Raw genomic sequence first — 26,803 nt, 5'->3', positions numbered from 1 at the left:
CAAAGTGCGGCAATGCAGACCAAGACATTAGTTTGAAGAAAAGTGGCTGTGAGTAAAACTACCACAGAGTTTTTACATCAGTATTTGGTACCGAAGTGATACTGAATCACAGAGTACAAGAGGAGGGAAGCTTCTGGTTGTTCTGGTTCAAGAACATGTGAAGGTTCTAGATTCTGTCAGAGATCCACAATGTTTGAGAGATCCAGAATATGTGACTCTTATAGAATCTGTTTGGGAGCTTTTCCACCAGAAAGAACCAGGTTCTAGTTCTGGTCCAGGGCCAGACTCATCACCGGTTTTTTTCTCTTTCCACCTCCAAAGCTCCGGCCTATCAGGGGCTAAACGGGTGCTAAGCCGGCCCCACTTCGTTGCTGGGCCAGAGCGGGACTAGAGCGGGGCCAGAGGGGGTCTGACATGTCATCAGCTGGGGGCGGAGTTATCTCTACCTACAAGGTGGAAGCGACACTGAACCGGCTTTCTGAAAACTACAACGAACACGGAGCCCCGGAGTGGTTCTAGAGCAAAAATACAATACTGTGTGGGTACGATATAATAAGTGTTTCCCTGAAGTTAATAATACGAGGGAACAAGATAATTTTATCCGCGATTCTCCAGAGTCCTGCAGAGCTCCTGCTGTCAGACTAAGTCAGCTGGTGGATCTAGAATCTAGAACCAGTTCTTTTCAGGCTTTTCATGGTGACATCATAGTAACTAACTTCACCTCCAGGTCTTGTGTGGCGTTCTGACGGCAGGCTGAGGTCTGCATGAGGCAGCAGGGGGCGCTCCGCTATGAGACGCTCCACAGAACTTCTTTATAATGAAGCCAGACTTCTGGTTCCTCAGGAACTACTAAACAAACTACAAACTACTTTAAATGAAAGCTTGAAGTTTTTAGAGCTAAAATGAGTCTTTTAATGGCTTCATGTGAAAGAGAACTTTAATCAGAGTGTTTACCTAGGTTACCATGGAAACGGCTGTAGAGCAGCGTTCTATCATTCTACACCTCCATTCCTCCATGTTGAAGCTTTTGATTCAGACACGTCCAGAAATAAAGTGAAAGGAGCAGAAAGTCACTATGGAATGTTGGAATGGTGAAAAATAAGACCCAGGATTATTCAGGTTATTATCATTATTAAAAAGTTTCTCTATGTCCACTCTGGGGCTCCGGACTAAAACAAGATGAACGTGATAAAACACCAACAGAGCGACGAGGAGACTCAATGTTTTCATCCGAGGTTCAGGTCCGACTAGATGGAGCGACCCGGACTAAACCACGGTTCCAGTCCGTCTCCTGGTTCCTGGATCCTGCCGGCGCTACATTGGTGGAACCAGTGACGTATTCCGTGGCTCTCATTGGCTGACGATGGAAACACAACCGCTTCTTTGGAGCTGCTCATTTAAGACCTGAACTAGAACCTGAACGAGAAGCTGGGTCGTTTTGGTGGAAAAGCCCTATTAGAGATCTCGATTGTTCGTGAGTCCTCGGACATGCAACATTTCTAGATTAATTTTAAGAAATCCAGAACGTTTGAGAGTTCTAGTTCTACTTTTTTTTGGTTTTTACTCCAGAACTGTACTTTCTAGATTTGTACACAAGTGTCAGACTTCTTGCCTGTGTGAGTTTTACAATCCATTTAAGATCCAGATTGGTTGAGGGTCTAGAATTTGCTAAATTTCTGTGAGAAGTCCCAAACGTGTCAGACTTCTTGAATGTACGAGTTCTGGAATCTGTCGGAGATCTTCAATGTTTCAGAGAGATAGAAAGCATGTCAGTTCTAGACTCTGTCAAAGTTCCAGAATCTGTTTGACAGCCAGAATGTTTGAGGGCTCCAGAGTTTGCTGAAGTTCGAGAGTTGAAGCAGAATGTTTAAGAGCAATGGAAGGTGATGCAGAGAGTTCTAGACTTTGTGAAAGTTCTAGAATCTGTCAGAGATCTGAATTAAGATTCCTTGGAGGCATAGAAGTTCAACAATATGTGGCAGTTCATGAATATTTGTAAGAAATACAGGAAGTTTGAGATTTCTAGAATTTGCTCTCTCTGTGTGTCAAGTGTCAGACTTCTTGAACAACATAAATCCATTCAAGATCCAGGAACGTTTGAGGGTTCTAGAATCTGTGAATGTTTGAAAGTCTAGCAGTGGTCTGGTTGTTGGAGAGTCCGAGGAAGTGCAAGACGTTTGAGAAGCTGCCACGGTTCGTGATTATTTGTAAGCGAAATAGAATGTTTGAGTTCTAGATTCTGTTCTAGACTGTGTGAAAGTGTGAATCGGTCAGAGATCCAGAATATGAGAGTTCGAGAACGAGCCACCGTGCAAATTTAAAGATGCGAACGCTGTGAAGGGTTCATTTTTATGATCAAAGATGAAGAGGAAGGTAAAATATGGAGCGATTTCTGAAAGAGTTTCAGAAGTTCTTTAAAATGTTTTATTTCTCGTCACCAAACCAGAAGAAGCCGACTGACCCTGGAGTCTGGAGAACTAGCACACCGATTCTTTTCAGTTTGCTGAATCAGTGAAAAACATAGTTAAAAAAAAAAAAAAAAGAGAGAAAAAAAAAAAACAGTTTGTAATTTGCATCTCATAGTTCCTGCTCATCCGGACGAACCGGGGCCCATAAATAGACGTATTGCTAAGTTTCTAACTACCGATTTTAAAAAAAGTCGTATAAAAATGCAGAGCATTGACGACCACCTGCATGCGGTAGAAGCGCTGGTCTCTCCGTAATACAAAACGTACAAAAGAAATGTGCTGCAAAACAACCAGAATGTTCCAGAAACACATAAATAAAAAGTACAGATGTCATCTGACGTGGCAGACGGACCTCGACCATAAGGTAACCCCCCCCCCACCCCCCCCCCCCCACCCCAAAAAAACCCAACCTCCAGATCCAAACAAAAAGGAGACACATTCTGTTTCTAAGGCATTTTGTACACTAGCTAATGAGAAGTGTTACCGGAAGCTTCCCTTTTGTTTGTTTGTTTGCATTCCTTCGAAGCAGCCCGTCCCCCGCCCCCCCGCCCCCCCCCCCCCCTCCGTCAATACTTGAGCCAGGGGTGGGCAGCGATGGAGGCCTTGCTGCGGTCTCCGTAGTCGTACAGCAGCTCCTCGCCATTGTCGATGTCGCGGGACGCCACCAGGATGAGGTGCGGGACGCCGTTGATGTCGTGCAGTTTGGTCTGGCAGTTCCCAGCTTTGCTGTGGTTGATCAGCCGGCCCATCCGGCCGCTCTCCCTCGTAGCGTCGACGCTGCGGAGAAAAAAAAATACAATAGGTGTCTCATAAATTAGTAAGGAACTTTTAATTTGTAGGAGCTGAGAAAAGTTACTACAAGGATTCCAAACCCTGACGGAAGGTCTGACGTCTGAGCCACAATCATGTCTTCAACATGGTGAAGTAATTTCCTACTCTGCGTTTTATATAAAGATATCAAGTTATACTTCCTGCTTTGAAACCAAAAGTTACAATGAGTGGAAGTAAACATACTCTGATCTTAAAGGCAAGACATTTCTAAATAAGTCCTGTCACAATAAGACCCCGTTTACACGACGTTTCAATTGAAAAAGCCTCGTTTTGTGTTTTCGTGTCCGTTTCCATAGAAACCAAAGAAAACGATGTATTTAGTATATTGGGATAGTTGGTGCCGTTGAATCCCCCCGTTTCCACGGAGATGGAGTGTTTTCATAAAGTTGGGTTTTCCCCTGTTACCATGGAGATGGAACATTTTCAAAAAGTTTCAATTTGGGAGCCATTTTCAAAAAGTTGCGTTTTCAGTTGCTTCGAGCGCCGCTGCCATGTGAACGGATTCCCCCAAAATGCTACGGACCTTTGCTGTTTTCACTTGAAAACGTTGTCGTGTAAACGGGTCCCAAAAGTCACGCGAAAGAACAAAAACTGCAAACAAACATGCAAAATTGTCCGACACGAATATTCAGAGCAAAACCTTCATAACAGTAGAAAACTAAACTAGATGTGTCACATTTAAACTGTAGAAAAATGAATTAAACAAATAATAATAAGCTGCTGACATGACGACCATCCAGCTACCGGTGGTTGCTATGGTAACTCATCCTAGGAGGTCTGTGGTGAGCACTAACTTAATGGGACTTCTGTGGCGTGAACAGTGTCGGGCAGAGCCTCCATGAGGGAATAGAAAACACTTTAAAAAACCAGCCGCAGACCCTCCGGCTGAGAATCATTGATTCACAAATAGTTTGCACGTTTAAATTAAAAGAAAAACGGACAAAATTTCTCGTATATTTGCAATAAAACGTTGGGCGTACGGTACCAGTAGGTCTTGCAGAGGTACTGGAAGTAGTACATGTAGCAGCCGGTGGCGGGATTCTGAGCGTACTCCGCCTCCCTTCTCTTGGCGTCGGGGATCTGCAGCAGGTCGCCGTGGTACTCCACCACGTAGTCGCCCTTCTGGAAGCAGCGGGTGGCGAACACCCCCCGGCCTTTTCCCTCGATGTGCTGCACCTGCAGCGGGAAGCAGGGAGAGAAAGTCTGAGGACGACGCAGACGGGGGAAGGCTTCACGCCGCTCTTTAACCTGGACGAACCTCCATCCCTTCCTCGATGCCGTTGGTGATCAGGTCGTCCAGAAGCTTCTTCTGTTCACACTGGTGGAGAAACCAGACCGTTAGCGCCGTGCAATTCACCACAGGTGGAACTCAAAACAGCTCCGCCTTACTTTGAGCTCCGTTTTGCTTTTCCTCGAGCTTCGTCGGATCGGAAAGAAGTCGGTTACTTTCCGGTTTTGGGAGTTTTTTCCTCCCGTCCTGCAACGAAAAACAAAATCCTTCCATCATTTCGCTTCGAGCTTAACGATTTCAGTTAGCATTGACGCTCCGGTATCATTTCTCACAGCCTGAAACTAAAACACAGAGTCTGCAGAAGCTCTAAATTAAGGTTTTACTCATCTTCTCTATTGAATTGATAATGTGACATCTATTAACCAATAAATCTTTTCTTTTTTTTATTAATTTCAGGCATGAGGTATTTCAAACGTATGCAATCACATATGTACATCGATGAAGCTATATCTTCATATACAGCTCTGGGAAAAATTAAGAGAGCACTGCAAAATGATCAGTTTCTCTGATTTTACTACTTATAGGTATGTGTGTGAGTAAAATTAACATTTTTGTTTCATTCTATAAACTACTGACAACATTTCTACTAAATTCCAAATTAAAATATTGTCATTTAGAGCATTTATTTGCAGAAAATGACAAATGGTCAAAATACCACAAAAGATGCAATGTTTTCAGACCTCAAATAATGCGAGGAAAACAAGATCATATTCATTTTAAAACAACACAATACTAATGTTTTAACTTAGGAAGAGTTCAGAAATCAGTAATGGACTTCGGGCTGGGCGGAGCATGGAGTAGGTCGCAGCACAAGGAGCTCCTGTTGAGTTTTGTGAGTTAAGTAATTATCCAGTGTTTTTGGTACAATCACTAAACTCCTGCACTTCACCCGAGTGAATTATTTAAGGAAAGTAAATTTTTGTTGTTTACGATGCCCCCCAAGCTTCAGAAGAACGCGACCCAGCCACGGCCTGCTCCCGACGCTCCGTCCCCGCGATGCCCGGAGTATCACAGCCGCAAGCCGGAGCGGACATTGGTGCTATAAAGACATCAGAGCTGTGTTCAAAGACGAGCTGCTCCTCTTCACTGGAGGAGAACTTTACATCGACTAAAATCTGAGCTTTCTCAGCCGAAGACTGAACTCTCCTCCAGTATCACTACCATTCAAAAGGACGTCGCGGGACTCAAAGGCTGCTTCAGACATGGAGCGATCCCTCACTACCTGCACAGATGACATCGTCTCGCTTCGTGCCAGGATGGAAGACGTGTTGAAAGACAAAGTCAAACTGGAGGAGAAATGCGAGGATTGGGTGCGAGGATGCGAGTCCAGATCCAGGAGCAATGATCTCCGTATTGTCGGTGTACCAGAGGAGCAGCATGTATCCACGCTGAAGGAGGTTTTTGGTCTGGAGAAGGAGCCCGTGGTGGATCGTGCACGTTGGTCTTTGGCCCCCAAACCCAATCCTGGCGGATACACCCGTACTGTAGTGACACGATTACACCACACCTCGGATTGAGTCAACATTCTTCTGGGAGTCACAGCGGATAAAGGTGCACAACAAGACGATCTCCATCTTCCCGGACCACACTGCTAAAACGGCTTGGGCCCGAGCTGCTTTCAATGAGGTCCGTCGCCAGCTGAGGGACATTGCAGGAGTCCGCTTCAGCGTCCTCCACCCAGCCACGCTCCGCATCACATACGAGAGGGTGCAGCGTGACTTCAACTCACCGGGGGCAGCTCAGGTTTACATTAAGACGGTCACTAAATAAATCTGGTTCACTAGAACTGTGAAATTTAATGCAGGATTATGGAAAAATTTACTTTTCTGGTGAGTTTTGAATCATTTATTGTCTCGTTCATTCGATTTCTATTATTTTTTTTTATTTAAATTTTCTATTAATAATTATTATTGCATTTTCGTTATTTGTTTTTTATTGTTATAATCATTACTGGGCCTCAGTATATTGACACTTTTGATTTATTGGTGGTGCACAGACCATTTTGCCCTTGTACTGTATTTATTGTTCTCATTCAAACTCACCAGGGGACCGACCAAATAAAGAAGACCGACACTGACTCATATGCATTGCTGTGGGAATCTCTGAAAGCCTATTTACGTGGGCAAATCATGTCTTTTTCAGTCCATTTAAATAAAGATCGTAGAGCAAAGCGAAAAGAATTGATGATAAAAATGAATGACATCGATAGACAAATTGTAACTCACTCTTAACTCTTAGCATAAAAAACAACTAGATTTACTAACAGAATTTCATTTGCTTTCAACAGCTGAAGCTGAGAAACTCTTGTCCCGCTGGCGTGTGACTTCCTATGAGCATGGTTATGAGCCCAGGAGGTTCTGGCCCAGGAGGTTCTGGCCCAACAGCTAAAACGTCAAGCAGCATCTGGACTGATTACTCAAATTAAAGACACAACAGGCGAGTTGGTTTCTGACCTGATAGCTATAAATGATGTTTTTAAAAAGTATTACTCATCTTTATATGAATCTGAATCCACAGTTGGCCCCTTGGAATTAAACTCCTTTCTTAAAGATTAAAGATCTTAGCACACCTACTGTTGATCCTGTCATGGCTAAACAATTAGATGCAACACTTCAATGAGAGGAAATACTACATTGGATTAAATCAATGCCCAATGGTAAGGCTCCAGGTCCAGATGATTTCTCTGTTGAATTTTGCAAGAAATTTGTGAACAAACTGGCTCCATTGTTGTACAATGAATCTTTGGAATGTGCTTCGCTGCCCCCGACACTATCTGAAGCAGTAATCACAGTTCTTCTCATGAAAGATAAAGACCCTGCATCTTGTCCTCCAGACCTATATCTCTTTTAAATGTTGACCTAAAAATCCTGGCTAAAGTATTGGCTTGTCGTCTTGAGAACATCTTGCCTTCGATCACAGCAAACTGGAGCAAACTGGTTTCATCAAAGGCCGTCAATTGTTTCATACGTCCGCACACTTCTGAATGTGATCCTTTCTCACCACTCCTCCATCAGTCCAGAAGTTGTTATTTCACTCGACGCTGAGAAAGCATTTGATCGAGTGGAATGGAACTATCTTTTTGAGGTTTTAGGTCAATTTGGTTTTGGAACTCGATTTATCTCATGGCTTCGATTATTGTATGATTCACCTCAGTCCAGTGTCCACACAAGTAGTGTTACCTCCAGTTATTTTGCTCTATCCCGAGGCACTAGACAGGGGTGTCCATTATCACCCCTCCTTTTTGCTCTGGCTATCGAGCCCTTATCCATATCCTTACAGTCACTCCCTCAGTTTGAAGGAATCTCTCGTTTTGGTATGAACCTTAAATTGTCCCTTTATGCAGATGATTTGCTTTTATACATTTCTAATCCGAGTCTTAGTGTTCCCTCAATTATATTGTTAATGGAAAAATTCAGTTTACTCTCAGGATAAAAAGTTAGTCTACTGAAAAGTGATTGTTACCCAGTAAATTCGTTAGCTCTTGCGTTGAACCAGACAGATACACCATTCAAACTTCGCCCTTCTGGATTTAAATATTTAGGAATCAATATCACCGGCACTTTCCCTTCCTTTTACACACCTAATCTCATCCCATTGATGAATCAAATTAAAGTAGACTTTCAGAGATGGGGCTCCCTGCCCTTATCTCTTTTGGGTCGGTTAAACACAATTAAAATTAACGTTTTACCAGGTTTCTTTTTCTATTTCAATGTATTCCGTTGTTTCTGCCCAAAAAGTTTTTTAAGACTCTCGGCCATCTTCTAATATCGTTTTTGTGGGGGGGCAAAAACCCCAGAGTGAGGAAATCTCTATTACACAAGATGACGTTTTGTGGTGGGCTTGCTTTGCCTAACTTCCTGTATTATTACTGGTCAGCTCACATTCTTAAATTGACCTATTGGCTCCAGTCACAAGACTCGCTGTGGTGTAAACGTCAACACTTGTCTTGTTCCTCATCGTCACTGGAAGCGTTGTTGTCTTCTTCTCGTCCAATTAATCCCTCTAAATATACAAAAAGCCTGGTGGTACAGTCCTCTTTGAAAATATGGCCACAATACAGGAACCAATTTAAGTTTCTTTCAGCATCAATAACAATGCCAATCATGAAAAATCATCTATTTCCCCTCGGTCTCGCCGACGTTACATACATGCAGTGGAAAAATGCTGGCATCAAAACTTTTAAGGACTTCCATAAAAATGATAGCTTTTTAAGTTTCTCTGACCGATGCTCGGCAGAGGGACTTCCAGCCACTCATTTGTTCCGCTACTTTCAGATTTGGCATTGTGCATCTTCTCTTTTTCCATCCTATCCCTCTCTCCCTGCTGTCCCTTGAACCCAATCGAAAGTCAATTATATCTGTGGTATACAGGCTCATGGACTTGGAAGGACAATCAACAGATAAAATTAGAAAATAGGAGTTAAGTATACACATTTCTGACCAACCGTGGAAAAAAGCGATATTAAAATATATATAAAAGCCGGTACTCCCTCTGCAAGGCTGCACTTAATTCAATTCAAGGTATTATCTAGGGTTCACTACTCAAAAACCCGTCTATCTGAAATCTACCCACAGATCGTGGATCAATGTGAAAGATGCCATACCAGCCCTTGTAACCTGAGTCACATGTTCTTCTTGTGTCCAAGTCTCAACAACTTTTGGAGCCAACATTCCACCATCCTATCCAAAGTTCTTGAAACTCAAGTTGTTATGAACCATTTCTTGGCTGTTTTTGGGTTCTAGTAAACACTTTGCTCTCTGAACCTGCCCACTCTAAAATATTAACGTTTACATCACTAATAGCTAGACGTAGTATTTTACTTCTTTGGAAATCTTCTAAGGTGCCTTCAATATCTCTGTGGCGACAAAATGTTTTGTCATTCATTAAAATCGAGAAAATAATTTTCTCAGCTAAAAGCAATAAAGATCTATTCGATATAAAATGGGGCCCCTTTCTGGACTACTGCAAATCCTTGGAATCTCTGCCTGCCTGCCTGCCCCCCCCCTTTTTTTGTAGTTATTTATTTTTTAATTATTTTATTTATATTTTATTTTCTCTTTTGTTTTATTATGTATGTAAGGTAATATTGGTATAACATTTGATATATGTTAAAAATAAAATGTATGTGAATGTCTCTAGAGTGTATATTATGATACACAAAAGAAATAATTTGTTGTAATGAGTGTCTTTGTTTGAAAATATTGCATACAAAGGAAAACTATTGATTGAAATGTTGTTATAGTATTATATCTCCTAATAAACAAAAAATAAATAAATAAATAAATAAATATTTGGTGGAATAACCCAGATTTTTAATCCCAGCTGCCATGCGTCTTGACATGATCTCCACCAGACTTTCATTGTTCTTGGGAGACTTTATTCCACTCCTGGTGAAAGAATTCAAGTAGCTCAGCTTTGTTTGATGGCTGGTGACCCTCTATCTTCCTCTTGATCACATTCCAGAGGTTTTCAATGGGGTTCAGGTCTGGAGATTGGGCTGGCCATGACAGGGTCTTGATCTTGATCGACCGAGCTGTGTGGCGTGGAGCATTGTCCTGCTGGAAGAACCGATCCTCAGAGCTGAGGAACGTTGTCAGAGCAGAAGGAAGCAAGTTTTCTTCCCAGATAACTTTGTATGTGGCTTGATCCATGCGTCCTTCGCAAAGACGAATCTGCCCAATTCAAGCCTTGCTGAAGCTCCCCCAGATCATCACCCATCCTCAGCCAAATTTCACAGTAGGTGCCAGACACTGTGGCACTAGGCCTCTCCAGGTCTCCGTCTGACCATCAGAAGACCAGGTGTTGGGCAAAGCTGAAATTTGGACTCATCAGAGAAGACGACCTTACTCCAGTCCTGGACGGTCCAATCCTCATGGTCTTTTTCAAACCTCAGCCTGGCTCTTCTTTGCTTCTCATTGATGAAGGGCTTTTCTCCAGCTTTCCACCACTTGAGCCCTGCCCCCACCCCCAGGAGCCCGTTTCCAACCGTTCTTGCTGTGCGCTTCACCCCAGCTGCCAGCTGCCATTCTTTTTGTAGGTCACTTCATGTCATCCTACAGTTTCTGAGTGACCTTCGAATGAGTTGACGGTCCTCCCAGTCAGTGGAGAGTCGTTTCCGCCCCCTGCCGGTCTGTAGCTTCGTTGTCCCCAGTCTCTGCCGCTTGACCTTCTTATGAACCGCCGTCTTCGACATTTTAAGGATGGAAGCCACCTGACGCTCACTGTATCCCTCTGCCAGTAAAGCCAGAATTGAACCTTTCTTTTCTTCACTCAAAACTTTTCTTTTAACGGTTTTGTCATGGTCAATAGTTCTTATTTGATTCCAATTACGTTTGAGGCACTACTAGCACTGTTTTTGCCATCCAGCGGGTCCTATTGCAACAGGATGGTGATGAACACAGCAGTGGTTTTTATACCTTTTGTCCTTACATAAGATTTGGTTCAGGTGATCACCTAATCAGTACCTCATTAAGCACAATGAGGTGTGCTTGTGTTGGAATTCAACAGATGCCGGAATGGAATGGCTGTCATATATGTAGAGATGCTGATTTCAGAAAAGAAAATGCAGTGGTCTCTTAAATTACGATTTATGAAACTCCTTATTGACCATATTATTTTATAAAAATATATTCGTCAAAATAGATCATCTATATTGGAGATGACACACACATACTTGTAAACATGCATACATTTTTCTTATATCTAGTTGAATGCCTCAAAAGGAGCAGGAAGACGTAAAACTGATCTAATCCTCACCCTTCTCTAATTTTCCATAGTGATATAGAATTATTTTTCTGTATTAAAAATATGTTGTTATATATATATAAAATCTATAGAATTAAATCTTATCCTTAAATCTCCTTTCACACCAACTTATCTTTACAAACTGAAATAACAACACGACGGTACGAGGGCTGCCGCGTGTACGTACGTTCCCCGTGCGGGCTTCTTGGCGATGATCCGAGCTCGGCGCCGCGGTCCGTTCTTATTGTTGTGCAGAGGAGTGTGAGGGAAGCTGTTGCTGAGGGGGAGGGGCGGCTCCGGGGAGGCGAGCGGGCAGGCCGGGAGCTGCGGAGGTGGCGGACGCTCGTCTTTTGGCGCAGTGATGGCGGTGTTGATTGTTCTGCCTGACAAGAGGAGGAGGAGGAGGAGTCAGACCTTCGTCCTCCAGCGTCTCTAATGCAGCCATGTGTGGGACTCACCCTCCGCCGGCCTCGGAGCGTCGCTCTGCAGCGAGCACATGGGAGAGCGCCGCCCCTCCTGCGTCAGTCGGATGGTGGTCTTCTCATCGTGGACGGCGGGGAGCGACTTGGTGCAGCTCAGCATGGTGACGGAGCGGCTCTGACATACCAGTTCCTACCAGAGCGGAGGCAGCACGGTCACACAATGTTTCAAGTGAAAATGTACTGTTTGAGTTTTCAGCAAAGTTTCATGTTTACATGGAAACGTTCAGAAAACGACCACGGCAACGGCAGAAACACTGAAAAGGATGTAGTTAGCTTGTTGGGCCACGACCTGGTGCTGTTTCTTGTTGTTTTATCGAGAGATAAAAAATCCACACCAGACAAATACTCAGGGTTCAGGAGGTTAAATCTGGAGTATTTGATGAAGGTTATGGTGAAGAACAGTGGTGACTGGTGATGGATAATGATGATGATGATGGTGATGATGAAATAATTCATGATGACTATGAGGATGATGGTGAACTGTGGAAGTGATGGTGATGATGACAGGTTGTGTTGGTTGTGTGTGATGAAGGTGATGATGAAGATGATTGTGGGTGGGGCCCTGGAGGGGAGCAGCACGCTGGATCCTCCTCCTCCTCCTCCTCCTCCTCCTCCTCCTACTGTCAGCCCATCACTCCCTTTAAACCCAGAGTCCGGGTCTCCAGGACCTCCATGTCCTCTGAACCTCCTCCAGTCCTCCGTTTCCTCTTCACCCGGACAAAACTTTGTGTTTTCAGTTCAATGTTCAGAGTTTGTGTTTTCATGTGAGGCACATGCTACTGAGCTACATGCTAACACTGCCAACACAAGGAACTCAAACTGACGTAATTCATCCTAAAACACTCATAAACCTTCATATTGTGGAGCTTAAACGGCGCGTGGTCGATAAAAACCTAATCTAATCATCTTTATTCTTCATTCTGCAGGCTTTAGGCCGTGTTTTGCTCCAACTTACCCCGTTCATGTCCGAGTTGTTGTTGTGGCTCCTCTCCGGAGCTCGTATCCTTCTCGCGGGTAAAACTCCGAGCAGCAGCCCGGTCAAAAGGCACCGCAGCCCGGATACGTCAGACAGACTTCCCCCGGCTCGACAGGCCCCTTCCCCGGTCACCGCGTCCCCGGTGTGGCGTTACAAGCTGCCCGCAGCTCGGCCCGTCAAACCTCCACAGCTCCGCTCCGCCATCTTTCTCCGTGCGTGGACGTGAATGAGGAGCGACATCGCCCGCTGCTGGAGGAGAGGTGGAACTGCAACCCCTGCTGGAGGAGAGGTAGAACTGCAACCCCTGCTGGCGGAGAGGAGCAATTGCTGAGAAAGGCTCCTGCAGGCTCATGAGTCTGGTTGTGCAGACATTCTCCACCTCTGAGTCTGGTTCTGCAGGATTCTTCCTTTTAAAGTGAGTTTTTTTTTTTTTAACTATCTCCTCTACTTGTTCATGTGGAATTGTTTTTTGTTGTAAAAGTACCTTCAGATGACAATGTTGATATTGATGCTATAGAAATATAATATAATTTTTAGTATATAGTTTATTTTCTTTTATTGAATACCAGATGTTTTCCTACAATCTCATTATATTATATATTTTGTAAGAGTATAGAGAAAAGTGCTCTATGATTAAATGTTTTAATGAAGGAGGAACCAGCAGCATGTTTAGTGTAACTATGTTATATTATTTATAATAAATAAATGTTTTAATGGATGAACCAGCAGCACGTTTAGTGCAACTATATTATATTATTTATAATAAATAAATGTTTTAATGAAGGAGGAATCAGCAGCACGTTTAGTGCAACTATATTATATTATTTATAATAAATAAATGTTTTATTGGATGAACCAGCAGCATGTTTAGTGCAACTATATTATATTATTGAGAACAAATAGATGTTTCAATATCATGCGAGATGTCCGTGAAGCACCATGTTTGTTGTCAAACCCACGAAGAAGAACTTCTCACTACGTCACTTCCGCCTGGACCTGCTGGGTCACGTGATGTGGTATTAGCTCGCGGACTCTGCTTTGTTTTTATCGTTTGCGCAAACCTTTTAGAAATGCGTGAATCGTGGCTTTTACCGCATAGCGGTGTTCGGGTGTGCTTCCAGCGCCCCAGCCCCCCGCAGGGTCCCGGGCTGCGGTGCGGCGTGCGGGACAGCTCGACGGCGGAGCTCGCGGCGGCGGCGGTGGGAAACCCGTGCGTCACGTGACCAGCATGCGGCGGAGCGTTTGATAAAAAGATGGCGTGAGCGCGGCGGAGCGGAGAGGACAACAACCCGCGGAGGAGTGAGCAGCAGGAGCAGCGGCCAACAGCCCCGGTGAGTCCCACACCGCCGTCAGCGGCGCCCGGAGCGGCTGCATCCGCGGCCGCCACCCGCCGCCGTCTTATAAAGAGCCTTTGAGGCGTTTTGGAGGAGAAATAAGCGCGTACGTCCAAGGTGCTAACGCTAGCTTAGCCGCGGCGATGACAGTGCGTGCGAAGAAGCGTCAACAACATGACAACAACGTGAGCTGGGGGCAGTTCTTTGCGGAGCGGGGGCAGTTATGTGAGGAGCGGGGGGCAGTTAGCGGACTGGGAAGGACACGGTGCGGGTAAACGAGGCGACGCCTCCGCTTATGGTCACTTTAACGCCGCTTAGTGCTAAAAGGTAGCCGCAGATCGTTATCGGCTTCACGAGCTGGCCGCGCGCACGGTACGTAAACAAGAAGCGGGATTAATTAATCCCACCAGGACAGGGAAAGAAAAGTTATTCTGGATTAGTCAAACGGTTCTGCACTTCGTCACCGAGCCGGCTGATAAGGGCAAAGTTAAAGAAGGAAGCGGCGGCCGCTACAGCTCCTCTGTTTACGTCTTTTTTATGTTTTTAAAAGCTTTTATCTCATCTGAATTATTCTACTAACGGATTTTCTGGTGAGATAATCTTCCATTCTGTCCGGAAATAGATAAATACAACTCTGTTTTCACACAGATCTCACTTAAACGTTCACATTATTGAGTGTTACCGGCTGCTCGGTAACGGCTCATTGTGACGAGGTTAGTCCTGCATTAGACATTTATTATGTTTGTCATACTGCAGTAAAGATTTTTTAACTGCTTTATTTTCTACTTTGCAACGCAGAGCTTTCTCAAACGTCACTATTTTATAAAACTCAATATTCCCCATGTTGTCAAAGCAGAACTGGCACATTTCTTCACCTCCTGCTCACTGGCGTGTAGAAAGCTGAAATTAGTTTTTATTTTATTTTTTTACAATAATTGGGCCCTTCTGATCCCAAACACACCAGCATTTATTTTTGATGTTATGAAAGCTTGAATGCCCACATGTGTGAAGAAATCTTTTTTTTTTCTCTCTTCTTTTTTTTTTGCAAAAACTACTTCCTGTACAACCAAAAAAGTTTACGCCCCCATTTCCAGGACAACATGACAATTGTTGTTGCATTTTCTTTTCTGAAAAGTTTCATGTTTACAAGACAACGTTTTGAAAATGGTGTCCGTTTCCACGGAAACGGCAGAAACGGGGTTGCTTGCATGTCAGGTCAATTGTTGGTGGTGTTACTTTTTGTACTGAATTCACAAACGCATGCAGAAGAGAACAATGAGCTCTAACCCTCATCACTGGGAGAACACAGACGTTCTAGTGTCAAATAAAACTACCAAGTTGGATTGTTATTAAGGTGACTGTCAAAATAAAACTACCAAGTTGGATTGTTATTATGGTGACTGTCAAAATAAAACTACCAAGTTGGATTGTTATTATGGTGACTGTCAAAATAAAACTACCAAGTTGAATTGTTATTATGGTGACTGTCAAAATAAAACTACCAAGTTGAATTGTTATTATGGTGACTGTCAAAATAAAACCACCTAGTTGGATTGTTATTAAGGTGACTGTCAAAATAAAACCACCAAGTTGGATTGTTATTATGGTGACTGTCAAAATAAAACTACCAAGTTGGATTATTATGGTGACTGTCAAAATAAAACTACCAAGTTGAATTATTATGGTGACTGTCAAAATAAAACTACCAAGTTGGATTGTTATTACGGTTACTGTCAAAATAAAACTACCAAGTTGGATTGTTATTACGGTTACTGTCAAAATAAAACTACCAAGTTGAATTGTTATTACGGTGACTGTCAAAATAAAACAACCAAGTTGGATTGTTATTACAGTGACTGTCAAAATAAAATGACCAAGTCCAACAGAATATGGACTGGGAGTCATGACGCCAAAGAGGAAACTTTGTTCTGATTGGCTCTACTGAGCATGTGCAGAACTACTAGTTACTCTGGCTATGAAGTGAAGACGGAACCCTTACGTTTCCAGAAAGACTAGATTTCGTCTGTTTACACGGCGACCGAGCCCGAGCGCTTTCAGCAAGTTTCCAGTTGCCCCAGAGCACCGTTGCCGTGGAAACGGACACAGAAAACACAATGGACATTTTGCATTCTCACTTGAAATCGTTGTCCAGTAAAAGGACCCTTACTTGGATGAGATTAGACTTTATCCATCTCACAACGGGGTAATTCACTCGTTACAGCAGCAAAAACAGGAGAAAAAGCAGCAGTAATACAAAATACACAGAAAAATGTTGTTATACTTATTAGGTTGTACTTGTCCAAAACAGCAAGGGGAAAAAAAACAATCACACCATACTAAAGGTTTGGTTTCAGGATGTCAAATCTGAAATATTTGTTAGATGTTTATGTAGATTAAAAAAAATATCTAAAATATTAGAATAACTCAAAATATCTGATTTGTCAAAATGTAATATATACCCTTTGATTTGTGTGCTCCATGTGTAGAAATAAACCCCCCAAAATTAACTTATCCAGAATCCTCCTATAATTACGTTTCATGTGTCTACACATTGAACAAGAATGCTTATTGTGAATTTGATCGATCACATTTTTAGGGAAAATCGAACCTTTGTAGGAACAATAAAGATGCTTTTAAAACTAATTTTGAACAGGTTGTTCCACATCTTTATTTATAACTCGGGCTGAAATGCAGGTTACACCTGCACAGGTGAGCTCTGCATCGCAGACACACACACACACACACACACACACACACACACACACACACACACACACACACACACACTCACACTCCTCCATGGGATCTTCAGTCACAGAACAGCCTCGGGTCTTTGGACTGGTTTATACCTGGTGAACTCTACATGTCGGAGGCCAACTTCCGGCGCACTGACGGTGGAGCTACACGGAGAAACGCGGCTGTTTCAGCCCCGTGGCGCCGCTGCACACCCTGCCCACCCTGCCCACGGGGTGCGAGTGTTCCCCGGGGCTGACAGGGCTCCTCCAGCCGGGCCGGATTTTCCGGTGTCCGGCTGTAAACCCCCCCGTGTCGTGCGCCGCTAAGCTAACGGAGCTAAAGGCTAACGGGCGGAGGCAGCGTGGAGCCTCAAACACGTGTCTTGTTTAGAGTCACTTTAGAGTGAGTGTGTGTGTGTGTGAGAGAGAGAGAGAGAGAGAGAGCTTCATCTCAGAGGTCTTTCAGCTCCACTCCCATCATGTGCAGTTTCGGAGCAGCCCCGGTACGTTTCACGATCTCTTCATAAGATCAGATTCAGGGTTTAACTGAATCCGGATCATCTCTTTATTCTTCCCTGTAACATCTAGTCTGTTCATCTGTGTCTGCGTGGCACTACTTTCTGTGTTTGATCTCAGTCTTGGTGTTTTTAATGCAGTTTTTCCACGTTCATACAAGAAGATCACGTTTACATGTGGGATTATTTCTCATATTCGTTTGGAGGATATTAATGTAGATTCTGAGCCGTTTTTCCCCATTTTGGAATATATTACATGCGTTTGGAATCATATTTCTGGATGAATTCTGGACTAAATGATTTGTAATTTTTTTAATTGGCATTATTCAACACAGAAAATAAAATAGCCAATAAAAACGGCAATTGTATGTTTGCTGTTTTTCAAATTTTGGGACATTTTACGCTTGTTTGTTTTGGAATATTACCGTGTTGTACTCTTATTACAATATAATATCTTTATTATTGGATCAATAATCCAATAATAATCGGTAATCAATTCAAGTTAAGTCCTGGTTTAAAAAAAGTGCATTTTGGTGTGAATGAAAGTGAATCAAAGTTAGTGTTCATTTCCACATGTGGGAATAACTTTCATATTTAATGACCTTTTCTCTTATTTTACTGGTAACCTGAGAGAAAGCGAGATATCTTCGTGTTATTATGTTGTTTCCGTTCAATATTTATACACAAATATATATTTATATTCTGTGTTACAACAGGTAAGTTTGCACAATATAAAATCCCAACAAAATCAACCACAAGCAATTTCATTTTGTGACATTCACTTGTGTTTTTGGTCAAATTGTGACGCATCATAAATCCATCAGTCGTACTTTGATGCAACTTCGTTTGTCTTTTCAGCTTATACAAGCATGTGTTTCTATCAGAGTTGTGTGTATTGGAAATATTGTCACTCTAATTCTGTTTAAATAGAAGGTTTTTATTGGAATATATCTTTCTGTTATTGTGATCACGGCTGATTGAGTGTTGGAACACGTGATCCCGGCAGTGTGTTTGCGAGCTGTTTTTTCCTGAATCTGTGTCGATGTGTTGCAGATGGATCCCGGACAGGATTTACTCCTCGCTGCTCTCAGCGAGAGCGGAATTTGCCCCAATGATATCGGCCTCTTCGACGTTGATTCTCAGGATGTTGCACAGCCCTCGACAGCCCAGCAAGTAAGAGCCGACTGGAGCCTCGTGAGACATTCAGGAATTTACTCGACAGCGTTTCAAGAGAAAACCCATCGGATTAGCTTTTGTTGCAGAGAAGTTTCACGTTCACATGGCAATATTTGTTTATCAAAAAACTCAATTTGCAGAGACGCCGGGTACCTTTGTCACGCAAACGTGCTTCTAAAGTTTAGTGTTTTCATTTGAAGACGCCATAGCATTAGCTGGGCTTCAGTAACTCTTCTTAGGTCGTACTCACAGCATTTCTTGCTATCTGATAATCATGTGCAGAAGAAATATTTACGAGGGCTGTTGTGCACATGTGCAGTAGCGGCGTTTCTGCCGTATGCAAGGAGACGGAGCCCAAGCGTTTTAAAAAAAGTTCCACCCTGGGAGAAATTTTCAAAAAGTTTCGTTTTCAGTGACTTTGTCACGTAAACAGACGCACAAAACCTTTAAGAATTTTCACTTGAAATGGTAATTTCTTGAGTTTGGTTGATGTTTACGCTGCTTTGCTTCGGTCGTCCAGTCAATCTCCATCAGTGCCCTGGATGTGTCTGCGGGAGCTGAGCCAGCTGAGGTGGTCCGACCTGAACCTCCAGCTCCAGTCCCCATCGTCACAATCAGGGTGAGTTAGAATAGATTTCTGTGGTTTCTGTGATGCTTTGAACCGTTTCTTTCAACGTGAACTCTTCCTTCTGCAGCAGCACAAACCTCAGCCATCCACCACCACCTTTGTCTTAAATCAGCTCAACCAGCTGCCGTCGCTTGGAGCTGCCGTGACCAAACAATCTGCCACCAACCCAATCAAACACACCATTACCGTCACCAAGGTGGTCCACGTGACCAACGCGGCGCTGCGAGGCTCGTCCACCCCCTCCGTCACCACCGCCCCCCCTTCAGGCTCCACGGTAGTGCCTTCAAACAGAGAGCAGGTGACTCAGTGGAGCCCCAACACCCGACGGAGCTTCACAGCTTTAAAGCAGGGTGCTTCTCTCACGGTGGGATTTAAATCCTCTCCACAGATCCAGCTCAAAGACCTCCTCCGCACGAGCACCATGAAGAGCGCCGGGGTGAAGGGCAACAGTCTGATGGAGCTCATGAAGCTGAAGCCTCCACCAGACATCGCTCCTCCGGTCGCTACAGCCACAGCCACAGGTAACATTTTATCTTCCATCTCGACTCTTTCGTCAATGTTTACCAGGGGAAACCCTCAGCTTCTACACAAAAGTTTTATTTAAAGCTTCAGGACTGTTGGGAGAGCAGCGGCAAACCAATTTGTTTGTGGACGAAATTGTAAAGTATAAGTAATGTTGAATTAGATGCTGACGGGTTTCTACTCTCTGGTGTTTCAGGTGAAATAAACAACGGGATCAAGAAGGAAATGTTGAGTAAAGACGCTCCGAGGATCTGGATGAACGACGACGTGAAGCTGCAGAACTTCCCACACTCTCTGGTGAGTGCCGCTGCGTTTCCTTCCTCCCGAACGAGCCGCTCTGTAAACACTGCAACAGCTTGATGCCTCGTCTGTGGCTCTGTGCACACAGAAAGCACCGGGCCTGAGGGAGGAGGAGGAGCCCGAGGAGGAAGAGGAGGACGAGCTGGGCCACGCAGAGACGTACGCAGAGTACATGCCGCTGAAACGTGAGTCTCTTTTTTCATGGTGGAAAACGTGGTGGAAGCGGCTGAATCACATGATCACTGTCTGCCCTCTGGTCGCGTCTCCGTCCCTGCAGTGAGAATCGGACTGAGACACCCAGATCCAGTGGTGGAGACCAGCTCTCTCTCCAGCGTGAGTCCTCCAGATGTCTGGTACCGACTGTCCATCCCGGAGGAGACCATCGATCGAGGCTCCCTCTCTGCTCTGCAGCTGGAGGCCGTCACATACGCAGCTCAGGTACACACAGAACCCTTGGTTAAACCCGCACTGAGACGTTCTTTCTTGAATAGAGAAAGAATGGCGGTTGGTCCACACCAGTTATTTATTGGACAGAAAGCTCCAGAGAGGAAAATGGATATTTAAACATAAAAATGTATGTGTAGGAATTAGGCTTCTCATAAATTTGAGATAAATTTTAAAATATGATTATGGATGAGTAAAGACTTGGAAACAAGTGATAGAAGTTACTACGAATATTTCCAAACACTGAAGTAAGGAGAATAATCCCATCAGAGGTGCTTTGATGTCTGAGCCACAATCTTCACGTCACTACAGTGTTTTTTTATAAAAAGATATCAAGGTACATTTCCTCCTTTTAGAACCAAAATTAATTCCTGTCACAATAAGACTTCACATGTTTAGATCACACAAACTCTGAGAACGATGTAGGTTTCCTGTGTGGCAGTGCGCTGATTGGTTTGGTCCACTCTGAAATAAAGTATTAGATGGTTGTGTCATAAATGTTCACTTTAATAGAGAAACGCTGTTCAATTCAAGAGTGAAGGCCTGTGTCATCCTCCATAAGAACAAGAAGAAAGTTTGGCAGTTCAGGTCCTGCTGAACAAAATGATGTCATTTCCTCCTTCCAGCTCCCTCTGACTGGAGAAATTAGTTTGGGCTGTACCAACCGTCCTGGCCGAACTATGTAGGAGCTGCTCTGCTGAAACTTCTGCTCTGCCGTGTGCTGCTCATGTGTGTTCCAGCTTGTTAATGACTACCAGTTATATTTTAATCATATTTAGCTTGTAACATCGCTACTGTACGAGTCCCGCAGCTCGTTAAAATGTCGGAGTGCAGGTTTACATGATGCACCTGAACGCATCACGAAAAGCTGTCATGGCTCGGACAAAAACTCTCTTTTATTACTGAAACAGTTCAGAGAAATGTGTTTCTGAAAGCAATGGAGGCCAGAAATAAACTGCAGATGAAAAGTAAAAACGCCGCCTCACAGCGGCTGCTGTGAGGGGGCGTGGCCTGCAAGTTCGACAGCTTCTTATCGGAGCATGAACAGTCCAGCTGGCTGACGTCACTGCCGAATTTTCTTTTTGTTCTTATGGGTTCAAAAAGAGAGGATGCAGAGGCTTTGAGGCGCACGGCGTATCCATTGTTAGGAAGGAATCCTGTTGTGTAACCCCACACCCAAAGGAGATGTTTTGTTATTTGTGCCACAATCTCATCTTTAACATGTAGAAGAAATGTCATGTCATTACTGAGCGTTTCGTTAAAAGTTATCGACAAACACTTGACGTGTGTTCAGGTGTTGAATTGACTGGAAGTCAGTTGGAGGATCAGTAAAGACGAAAATGATTAGCATGCTTTTCCTGCCGTGTTTCACTTGATCTGCAGCAACACGAGACGTTCCTCCCAAGCGGTGATCGAGCCGCCTACCTGATCGGGGACGGCGCCGGCGTGGGGAAAGGTCGCACTATTGCAGGGATCATCTATGAGAATTACCTCCTGGGCAGGAAAAGATCACTTTGGTAAACGTTTGATTGAAAACCTGAGGCGAACGTCAGCACCTCGTCTGTTTTTAAATGTTTTCATGGTTTTCTTTTTTGTTGTTGTTCAGGTTCAGTGTCTCCAACGATTTGAAATACGATGCTGAAAGAGATTTAAGAGACATCGGAGCCAAAAACATTCAGGTTCACTCACTAAACAAGGTACACAAACTGTGACTGAAGCACAGAAATCCACCGTTTGAAGCGTTTGCTGCAAGGTGGGACTAACTCACATCTTCACACTCCCAGTTCAAGTACGGGAAAATCTCCTCCAAACACAACGGCAGCGTGAAGAAGGGTGTGATCTTCGCCACCTACTCATCCCTGATCGGAGAGAGCCAGTCGGGAGGGAAGTACAAGACCCGCTTCGACCAGCTGCTCCACTGGTGCGGCGAGGACTTTGACGGAGTCGTATCCTTCCACAGATTCTTTGCTTGTTTGTGTGTCAGTATTTGAGAAACGCCGCCGCTCTCCTTCACCCACTGTCCTCAGATCGTTTACGACGAGTGTCATAAAGCTAAAAACGTGTGTCCCATTGGATCCTCCAAACCCACCAAAACCGGCCTGGCGGTGCTGGAGCTGCAGAACAAACTGCCCAAAGCCCGGGTAGTTTACGCCAGCGCCACAGGTCAGTAATCTGATTACTGAGGGAACGTCTGGAGAGACACTCAAACAGTCTAATTTCTCCTCCCGGACCCGCAGGAGCCTCGGAGCCGCGGAACATGGCCTACATGAACCGGCTGGGAATCTGGGGACACAAAACGCCCTTCAGAGAGTTCGGGAACTTCATCCAAGCTGTGGAGCGCAGGCAGGTTCTTTTATTGTGGCGGGGACATTAGAAACACGATGGTCGAGCTGCGAGCAGTCGCAGCAAACACTGACCTAATAGTACATAGTAATAACTAGCGATGGACTGATAACACTTTTAAAAAGGACGAGTATGAGTACTCTGTGCAGTATCAGACCTGATACTACACACACACATACTAGTATCAGTGCTTCCCCAGTAATAATCTAGATCATGCAGTACCTTTGAAAACGAGTTGTTTGAATGTTTTAACAAAATTACAGAAGCATTAATCAGACAAGATGCTAAGACGCAATGATAGACCATCTTTCTCCCTCCACTTCCTCCTAGCTCTGGTCTTCTGTCGGCCTTTTCTTTTTTCTTTTTCCCCTTTTCTTTTGCTTTGCGTGTCTCTTCACCTTTTCTACGTCCTCCTATATCTACTCTTCTTTTCTTCCTCCTTTTGTTGTTCTCTTCTTTCTTCAGCTCCTCAATAATATTTGAACTCAAACAGACCCAATAAAGTAGATTAAGTTTCCACAATGGCTCAGAAGTGTAGAGAAGTAATCAAACATTATAAGGTCGGGAGAAGAACAAGACACTGATGAGAGAAAGTTAATGAGCAGTGAATGTTCTCACCTCTCTTTCCCCCGAACCCTCAGAGGTGTGGGCGCCATGGAGATCGTGGCGATGGACATGAAGCTGAGGGGGATGTACATCGCACGACAGCTGAGCTTCACCGGCGTCACCTTCAAGATCGAGGAGGTTCCTCTGAGCCACAAGTACATCGGCATGTACAACAAATCCGTGCGGGTGGTGAGCGCAAACACACACACACACACACACACACACACACACACACACACACACACACACACACACACACACACACTGCAGCGATCGCCCATCGGGTTGGCTCTCACGGGCTCCTCTCTTCCAGTGGGTGAGTGCTCGTGAGAAGTTCCAGCAGGCTGCGAACCTCATGGATGCCGAGCAGCGCATGAAGAAGTCCATGTGGGGGCAGTTCTGGTCGGCCCACCAGAGGTTCTTCAAGTACCTCTGCATTGCCTCCAAAGTCCGGCGGGTGGTGCAGCTGGCCCGGGAGGAGGTCCAGAACGGGAAGGTGAAACTGAACACAGCTTTCACAAACACACTGAGAGGCGATTCACCAGTTCATTATGTTTGGCAATTAAACGCATTAAATAAGGACATATACAGTTATTAGATCAGATGAACTCTTGAAATTGAATTATTTTAGATTCTCTTAACAGTAATGAATATTAAATATATAAATCTCTACTAAGGTGAAAGAAAGTACAGAGAGATAGATGGATTTATATGTCCTCATGTAATGGCATGTGAGTAGTGTAGGCCTATCTACTGAGATTAAAGACATTCCAGTAACGTGCGATTGCAAAAATATAAGGATAGAATACAGCTAAAACACAATTATGATTAAAAAACAGAACAAAACCGGGAACACAAACATCCCAAAACAAGAGGAAAGATATAAATAGAAATGACTAAAGTTTGTTTCCTTTAAATCTATTTTAATTGAACAGTCTTAAGTTATTGGAATAAAACCGTTTGTACCTTCAGTGCAGAGTTCTAAAACTCTTTTAGCATTTCATTCCACTCCGAGGATGGAAACGTTGGGAAACTCTCGTGTGTGTTTGACTAAAAGGTGTGTGTGTGTTCGTGCCCCTCAGTGTGTGGTCATCGGTCTGCAGTCCACTGGTGAAGCTCGAACTCTAGAGGCTCTGGAGGAAGGAGGAGGAGAACTCAACGACTTCGTCTCCACGGCGAAGTAAAAACTGAATCCACTCTGTGTGTGTGTGTGTGTGTGTGTGTGTGTAATAAGCTGTGTGTGTTTGTGTTGCAGGGGTGTGCTGCAGTCCCTTATCGAGAAGCACTTTCCCGCCCCGGACAGACAGAAGCTCTACAGCCTGCTGGGCATCGACCTCTCCGCCAAGAAGACGCCGTCTCCCAGCGAGGCGGCGTCGCAGCTCGAGCAGAAGGGCAAGAAAAGGAAAGGTGAGCAAAGTCTGAGTCTCGTGTTGAAGATCCCAACCTGAGCCGGACACATGAGCCTGAGCGGATTGGTCTCTGCAGCTCCAGAGGCAAAGAAGCAGCAGAAGAAGAAGCGCCGGCACGGCGGGCTTTCGGGGACCAGCTCCGAGGAGAGCCAATCAGACGAGTCGGAGAAGGACTGTGACAGCGACGACAGCTTCAAGTCTGTCAGCTCGGCTGACGAGGACGACGACTTCAACCCCTTCAGAGACGAGTCGGACGACGAGGACGAGGACGGTGAGTTTCAGCATGTGGGGACTCCGGCCACTTCCAGAGGGCGCCAGAGAGCTGCAGGGAGGAAAATCGGACCTGGCAGGAGATGCTGTCTGTCATTTTTTTTTTTCTTTAGTAGTAGTAGTCTTTATTTCGAACTTGTACAATGCAAAAAAAATAAATAAATAAAAAGAAAGTAATATACTGTACATACAATTCGAAAAGGAGTAGGTTGAAGTAAAACTTATGTTTCATTTCTTTGTTTCAGACACAAATATACCGTGAGAGAAAAGTGATTATATTTATGGTCTGTTAATTAGCGGTTTAGAGCAGCCGTTCTGAAAGCATCAGATTTTTATCCAGAATGAATTTTCTTTCATTTTGTGCTGAATTTAGATAAACGCTTCCTCCGATTATTTGATAATCTCATCAAGTCCTGATGTTCTTCTTTCAGATCCGTGGCTGATCAGAAAGGAACCAAAGAGAAGGAAGGAGAAGAAGAAGAAGAGGAGGAAGAGTATCGATCCCGACTCCATTCAAAGTGCCTTGTTAGCCTCCGGACTGGGCTCCACCAGACCTGCTTTCACCACCTCTGTGCAGACCCCCAGCACACCTGCCCCAGGTGAGCACCGGAACCCCCCCCCCCCCCCCCCCCCCCCCGCCGCCCGATGCTCTGTTTTAAATCTGCGGCCGTTGCCCTCCCCCTCCAGTGAAAGCCGAGACTCAGGACAGCTGCCTGACGAGTGAGGACGCCGTGGAGCACGCCCAGAAGATGAAGAGAGACCTGCTGGACCAGCTGGAGGAGCTGGCTGAGAATCTGCCTCCCAACACACTGGACGAGCTCATCGACGAGCTGGGGGGGCCCGAGAACGTAGCCGAGGTAACTGCATGCCCCAATGGACGGGAGGTTTATGTCATTAACATGTAAAACCACCAAATTCACACGTTTCAGAATGTTTAGATAAAAGAATCAGGTCATGTGATGAACCTTTGTTGGATATTAAAGCCCAAACTCCTTCAATATAATCTTATTTGCTAAAAACTTAATTTCCAACCAAGTGAGAAATATTGAAGTCCAAAGAAATGTGTTGATTTCAGGAAGTTGTGTTGAATCTTTTAGTTCCTGAGTCCTCTTGACTCGCTGTGTTGCGCTGACGATCCTACTTTACTGTAACATTAAGAGACGTTAAGTGTTTCTGCACCAGCGGCGCTCCACGCGCTCCGTTCTCCTCACTGGATCCAGACTGAGTCTGAACTTCCTGTTTCAGATGACTGGACGTAAAGGTCGCGTGGTCAGCAACGACGACGGCAGCATCACGTACGAGTCTCGCTCGGAGCTGGACGTCCCGGTGGAGATCCTTAATCTGACCGAGAAGCAGCGGTTCATGGACGGAGAGAAGGTACACACACACACCCACACACACACACACACACACACACACACACACCCACACACACACGAGTGTATTCAGTTTTTACTTTTCCGTGGAGACGAAGTCGTTCAGGGAGGCTGGAACAGTTGATTTCTTCAGACGTCCAAAAAAAACCACTTGAGATGAATAAATTGAGGTTTGATTCCATTTCAGCTTAATATATGAAATAAACATGTATAATAAATATTCAAGTTAATAAGAAACTAGCAGGAAACGTTTGAACGTCGTCACTTACTGTTTAGATTGTGAAGAAGAAAGAATTTATTGGATCGTTTAGTGTAGAATTTTAAATCCAAAGTTTCACAGTGTGATTTATGGA

At 44.4% G+C, this 26,803-nt stretch overlaps 2 protein-coding genes across 5 annotated transcripts in view; one reads left to right on the top strand and one right to left on the bottom strand.

The window, feature by feature from the left end:
• Positions 1–2,380: 2,380 nt before the first annotated feature.
• On the bottom strand, positions 2,381–13,006 carry kmt5aa (lysine methyltransferase 5Aa). Its single transcript, XM_080477376.1, has 7 exons — positions 12,772–13,006; positions 11,793–11,946; positions 11,522–11,717; positions 4,689–4,776; positions 4,558–4,617; positions 4,285–4,475; positions 2,381–3,245 (listed from the first exon to the last, which is right to left on the bottom strand). Exons 1-7 carry the CDS (start codon positions 12,778–12,780, stop codon positions 3,035–3,037), a joined length of 909 nt encoding a protein of 302 aa, XP_080333502.1. The 5' UTR covers positions 12,781–13,006; the 3' UTR covers positions 2,381–3,034.
• Positions 13,007–13,774: 768 nt separating this feature from the next.
• The window catches only part of sbno1 (strawberry notch homolog 1), a 32,599-nt gene continuing 19,570 nt past the window's right edge, over positions 13,775–26,803 (top strand). For 2 of the 4 annotated variants that reach the window (XM_080477469.1, XM_080477465.1), the window contains exons 1-21: positions 13,794–14,123; positions 18,430–18,549; positions 19,073–19,171; positions 19,248–19,478; positions 19,569–19,701; positions 19,899–19,999; positions 20,091–20,187; positions 20,280–20,440; positions 21,830–21,963; positions 22,053–22,143; positions 22,231–22,392; positions 22,474–22,609; positions 22,684–22,789; positions 23,431–23,584; positions 23,709–23,891; positions 24,478–24,575; positions 24,651–24,802; positions 24,881–25,075; positions 25,506–25,673; positions 25,762–25,931; positions 26,320–26,451. In XM_080477469.1, the coding sequence (XP_080333595.1) occupies positions 18,430–18,549; positions 19,073–19,171; positions 19,248–19,478; positions 19,569–19,701; positions 19,899–19,999; positions 20,091–20,187; positions 20,280–20,440; positions 21,830–21,963; positions 22,053–22,143; positions 22,231–22,392; positions 22,474–22,609; positions 22,684–22,789; positions 23,431–23,584; positions 23,709–23,891; positions 24,478–24,575; positions 24,651–24,802; positions 24,881–25,075; positions 25,506–25,673; positions 25,762–25,931; positions 26,320–26,451 (2,823 nt within the window). In that variant the 5' untranslated portion in view covers positions 13,794–14,123. Of the gene's footprint in view, positions 14,124–18,429; positions 18,550–19,072; positions 19,172–19,247; positions 19,479–19,568; positions 19,702–19,898; positions 20,000–20,090; positions 20,188–20,279; positions 20,441–21,829; positions 21,964–22,052; positions 22,144–22,230; positions 22,393–22,473; positions 22,610–22,683; positions 22,790–23,430; positions 23,585–23,708; positions 23,892–24,477; positions 24,576–24,650; positions 24,803–24,880; positions 25,076–25,505; positions 25,674–25,761; positions 25,932–26,319; positions 26,452–26,803 lie in introns of all 4 variants that reach the window. The other 2 variants (XM_080477467.1, XM_080477466.1) reach the window with 2 other exon arrangements.

The sequence above is a fragment of the Lipophrys pholis genome (genome assembly GCF_963383615.2).
Source record: "Lipophrys pholis genome assembly, chromosome: 12".
Lineage (NCBI taxonomy): Eukaryota > Metazoa > Chordata > Actinopteri > Blenniiformes > Blenniidae > Lipophrys > Lipophrys pholis.
Note: the sequence above shows the minus strand (reverse complement) of the source record. Positions and strands in the feature narration are given on the sequence as shown.

Excerpts from the sequence above, each read along its gene's own strand:
- kmt5aa (XM_080477376.1), bottom strand. Across the intron at positions 4,777-11,521 it reads AAGAAGCCCGCACGGGGAAC|GACGGGAGGAAAAAACTCCC; the intron begins GTACGTACACGC and ends TTTTCGTTGCAG. Across the intron at positions 4,476-4,557 it reads GCATCGAGGAAGGGATGGAG|GTGCAGCACATCGAGGGAAA; the intron begins GTTCGTCCAGGT and ends TTCCCGCTGCAG.